This window comes from Fukomys damarensis, unplaced genomic scaffold (assembly GCF_012274545.1).
Source record: "Fukomys damarensis isolate Sample0158 unplaced genomic scaffold, DMR_v1.0_HiC HiC_scaffold_73743, whole genome shotgun sequence".
In the NCBI taxonomy this organism is placed as follows: Eukaryota; Metazoa; Chordata; class Mammalia; order Rodentia; family Bathyergidae; genus Fukomys; species Fukomys damarensis.
In genome coordinates this window covers 1-4769 of record NW_022974655.1, presented here as the reverse complement: position 1 = coordinate 4769, position 4769 = coordinate 1, and the positions used below count along the sequence as shown (strand labels likewise).

Below are 4769 nucleotides of genomic sequence, written 5' to 3'. Positions count from 1 at the left end.
AGCCATTGAAACCTGTGGGGGCCCAGCAGTGAGGGAGCATCCTACAGGCTGGAACTAAATCCCGGCCCTGCAGCCTCCTGGCTTGTTGATGGAAGGCAAGTGCCTCAGTTTCGCCATCCAGAGTAGACTCTCTGGAAGGCTTTTGTTGTAGACTGATGGATTTGTAGGTGCATGTACACCTATGGGCAGTCAGAAAACCTGACTTCCCCCTGGCGGGGGTCACCCCATGAATGTAAAGAGTTAAAAAGTTTGATTCTCATCAAAGAATAGAAAGAAGGGCCCAACAAAGTGAGGGTGCTTCCCAAGTCCTTCAGGAAAGTGGACATCAGGAATTGTCTTACTTTTTGGTTTTGTGAGATAGGGTCTCACTGTGTAGTTTGGGCTGGCTGAACTCACTAGCCCAGGCTGGTCTCAAATTTAGGATGATCCTCCTGCCTCAGCCTCCCTAGTGCTAGGATTGTGGGTGTGTGTAAGCATGCCTGGCAGTATCAGCACTTTGAGAGCAGCTGCCAAGGACAGAGTGGGGATAGCTGCTCACAGCCAGGACCCCGTCCGGCCTACACAGTTGGCTGGGAGCGCTTTCCATGCCAGGCTGACAGGCTGGTTTCCAGCAATGCAAGCGGACTTCTTAGCTACAGGGGCTGGTGGTGAAGGCAACGTCTCTCCCTGCACAGGTGCTGTCTCTGCCCCATCGGCGGCTGGTCTGCTACTGCCGGCTCTTCGAGGTTCCGGACCCTAACAAGCCCCAGAAACTGGGGCTGCATCAGCGTGAAATCTTCCTGTTTAACGACCTCTTGGTGGTACGTGGGTGGCTCCTGTGCCGTGCCCTGGACCCCGGTCTCCCTCTGCCTGTGTGTCTTGGGTTACCAGGGACAGAATTCAACCCAGACTGGTGCTCAGGGAAAGCGGCCTTCTTTGGCACAGGTGAACATGCAGCAGGGTGGTTAGGTTTCAGCCCCAGCTGTCTTCCGGGACTCCTCTCTCTCTGACCTCTGAGCGGTGCAGGCTTCTTCTCTGGGGGGGTCCTCAGGGGCGGGCACTCTTCCAGGAGGGAGAAGAAAGGATGCGTGCAGTGCCAGGCCCACCCCAGTTCAGAGCCAGCAGGGTGTCTGAGCCTTGTGAGCTGCTCAGGGGGAGCCTGTGGCTCCCTGCCACAGCCAATCACTGAGGCTCCTAGGGGCAGTGCGTTCTGATAGGCTCAGTCTGGGGCACAAGCCCCACCCCCTGAAGCTGGGAGGAGAACAGTTCTCTTTCCTGCAGGCTAGACAGGGCTATTGGGGTGGGGATCTCTGGTGCATGTTTCCCAGCTGAAGGAAGGCTTGTGCTGAGCAGGTCTGACTCCCAGGGCTGGTCCCCGAAAGAGCATGGCCTGGCCTCTAAAGTCAGCACACCAGGCCCTGACTGCCGGTCCATCCTCTGGGCACCAGGCCCCATGCACACAGCTCCCGTTGTAACAGGGCCCCTAGGGTCACCCACAGTGATGGCAGCGCCCCTCTGCTTACCGTGATGCTGTGTTGCCAGCCAGATGTCACTTAGGACTCACTTGGACAGGCCCCACTGTCCCCAACATTGTGTCCACCCAGATCAGCTGAGCCCAGAGCTGCTGCCCTCTGGGCTGAGGGACGGTCCCCAGGTGCAGCGTGGAGTCCCGTCAGTCCAGTGGCCTAGTTCTGTCTGTGCCTTAGGTCACCAAGATCTTCCAGAAGAAGAAGAACTCAGTGACATACAGTTTCCGGCAGTCCTTCTCCCTGTATGGCCTGCAGGTCTTGCTCTTCGAGAACCAGTGTGAGTCTGCAGGGGTGGGGGGGTGCCTGTATTCCTCCTGCTGAACGCTGAAGGGCATCTTCCTCTGCCCCTCACCCGCCTCAGCACAGTGAACAGCCAAGAGTGACTGGACGTGATCCCCGGGGTTCCCAGGCTCAGCCCCAAATCCCAGAGCATGGTTCGGCCCACACTTAAATCTTCACATTAACATTTACATGTATTGGGCTTCACTTGAAAAATCAGGAGGCTCGGTGTCGCTGGACCCCCTTCCTGTGCAGCACCAGGAAGCTGTGGTGCACACGGAGACATACACACTTGCACACACGTACAGGCCCCCGCACCAGTCACTTGCGGCCCCACCAGGCCAAGGCCCTTGGAATATCCAGCAGGGGGCGCTCAGCCAGGGGATTCCCATGACCAGAGCCAAAGCCCAGGTGACACTGAGGAGGGTACTGTGTGTGCCAGGAGCTGTGGGCACTGGGGAGAGCAGCTCTCAGTGTGTCATCCAGCACTGCCCAGGTGATGGGATAAGACCCCCCAACCAGCTCAGGGACACCCTCTCTGCCCTCCTCCTGGACTTGGCACCTGACAGTGGCCTCAAGGTGAAGGCCATCTTCCTGACTCTCAGGCGGACCTGGCGGCATTCCCCTCTCAAGGGCTGTGTCACCTCCACTGGGTGTGGAGGTAGGGCCCGGGCTGGGCACATGCAACAGTCCGTGATTGCCTTGGTTCTGCTGCTGAGGTGGAGCTCAGAGCTCTTCTCCAGGCCACGCATGTCCCGGGCCCTGTGACCAGCATGGACACGGCAGAGGTGCCCTGAGCTCACACACCTCCTTCTCCCTCACAGACTACCCCAATGGCATCCGGCTCACGTCAGCTGTGCCCGGGGCAGACACCAAAGTGTTAATCACCTTCAATGCCCCCAACCCTCAAGACCGGAAGAAGTTCACCGATGACCTGCGGGAGTCTGTGGCAGAAGTGCAGGAGATGGAGAAGCACCGGATAGAGTGTGAGTCCCAGACCCAGCATGCGGGAGGCACCGTCCCCCAGGTCCCCGGGTCCCCTAGGCTGGCTGGGCTCCCACCTTTGCCTCCCTGTCTCAGACCACAGGGGAGGCGCCACTGGTCCCCCCTACCCTCTATAGCCACCTGGCGGGACAGCAACACCCAGGCCACAGACACTGCCAGTGAGGGCCCTGGGAGGGGAGGGCCCACTTCTCCAGGGACACAGCCCCTCCTGTCAGCACAGCAGCTGCCCAGGGACGCCCCCCACTGCCCGGTCACCCTTGGGCAAGAGCTGCAGAGTCCAGGGCGAGCCCTTTGCCTTCAGCATGATTCTTAGCCACGCCTCCTCAGTGGCACAGCCCCAGGTCACTCCCTGCAGACACGCGGCTGCCCCCTCCACTGCCTCCTTGGCAGCAGTGCCGGGCAGAGCCCTGCTTTCCTCCCAGACCCGGCCAGCCCTCGCCTCCCTGCCCGAGCTGGCCGCACCGCTCAATGCTGCAGCCTGGCCTCCCATGTCCCGCCCAGGTCTCCTGGTGGCTGGTGGCGCAGGCCAGTGCCAGCACCAAGCGGAGGGCCACGTCGCCTACATCTCCTGCCAGGGTTGCCTCCCCCACGGTGCCCCCCTCACCTGCCTGTCACCCTATGTTCCAGCGGAGCTCGAGAAGCAGAAGGGCGTTGTGCGGCCCAGCGTGTCCCAGTGCTCCAGCCTCAAGAAGGAGCCGGGCAACGGGATGCTGAGCCGGGCCTGCCTGGACGACAGCTACGCGAGCAGCGAGGGCCTCAAGCGCAGTGCACTCAGCAGCTCTCTGCGCGACCTGTCAGAAGCGGGTAAGGGCCCGGCCTGAGCTGCCTCCTTAGCCAGTGCGCACAGGACTGAGGTGGCCGTAGGGGACAGAGCTTGTGCAGGCTTCTCCTGGCCACACCCCGAGCCACCTCCGACCCCACCGAAGGGCAAGGAGGGCGGGGCCGTCTGTGGCCAGAAGCGAGTGCAGGACAGCGGGGGGCCGCCTCTTTCCCTTCCTTCTTCCTGGGCCTTTATGCTTCCACTTGGCTTTTAAAAACCGCTCCAAGGCCAAGAGCCTGGCCTGCGTGTCCCGTGTTCTCTGTGCTGCGTGTCCCATGTTCTCTGCTGATGAATGAAATTGAGTGAAGCCCTCTCAGCTGGCTGTGCGTCCCTTTCTGAGTCCCCACTAGTGCTTTCCCTGCAGGGACCTCCATCCAGCCCGGGGCGGTTGCTGCTGCCTGCGTGGTGGATTCAGGGGCACAGGGAAAGCCCCGGTGAAGTCATGGTTGTCGGTGTTCGTTTCTGTGTGTGTTTAATATGCTGCCAGCCACTTATCCCAAGCAAGCAGCACCGCTCAGGCCCCTAGGTTTCCAGGAGGAGAAGGGCACTGTGAGCCTCAGGGAGCTTCTGAGACAGACTTTTCTAGGCTCTGAGCAGGAAGAGAGCCCTCAGCCACTTGCAGCTGGGCTGCAGCTCGCTCTGTCTGCAGCACCGTTGGAAGAACAGGGTGAGGGCGCGTGCCCCAGCAGCCACACAGCTACCACGAGTCTGCCTACCCAGCCAGCTTCCGCCTGTGGAGGAGGCTCTGGGGGAGCGGCGGTTGTAGGGATTGTCCCCCACGTAGCATGTGGGCCCCAGGAGCCCGATATAGCCCTTGACCAGTAAGACCCTCGAAGGCCGAGACAGATCCCCTTCCCTCCTCGGGCCTTACCTGCCACCCTGCTATGCCTTGGCCAGTGTGGGGCCGCAGGAGCCTGCTCAGGGTGCCGTCCCATTTCCTCCCACAGCCCTGTCTCTCACAGCTTACTCATTTCTCAGGAAGTTCCTATTCTTTTACAGTTGAAATTTTTTCTTTGCTTTTGTCACTTACTTTTTCCATAGCAAAACCCGAAATTCATTGCCAGCATGAGAGTTTAAGGCAGCTTCTCAACCTGGTCATATGCGCATTTTGGCCAAACAGCCCCAGCCTAGCAGGAGGTTACACAGTGCCCCTGGCC

At 60.2% G+C, this 4769-nt stretch overlaps 1 protein-coding gene across 1 annotated transcript; it reads left to right on the top strand.

The window, feature by feature from the left end:
* Positions 1 to 632: 632 nt before the first annotated feature.
* Positions 633 to 4762, top strand: LOC104867335 (IQ motif and SEC7 domain-containing protein 1-like; the record flags this gene model as incomplete). The annotated part of the gene is made up of 4 exons (XM_033760698.1): positions 633 to 800; positions 1686 to 1785; positions 2612 to 2773; positions 3420 to 4762. Coding segments are annotated over 4 exons (624 nt in total), but the record flags the coding sequence as incomplete, so codon positions are not given.
* Positions 4763 to 4769: the final 7 nt, after the last annotated feature.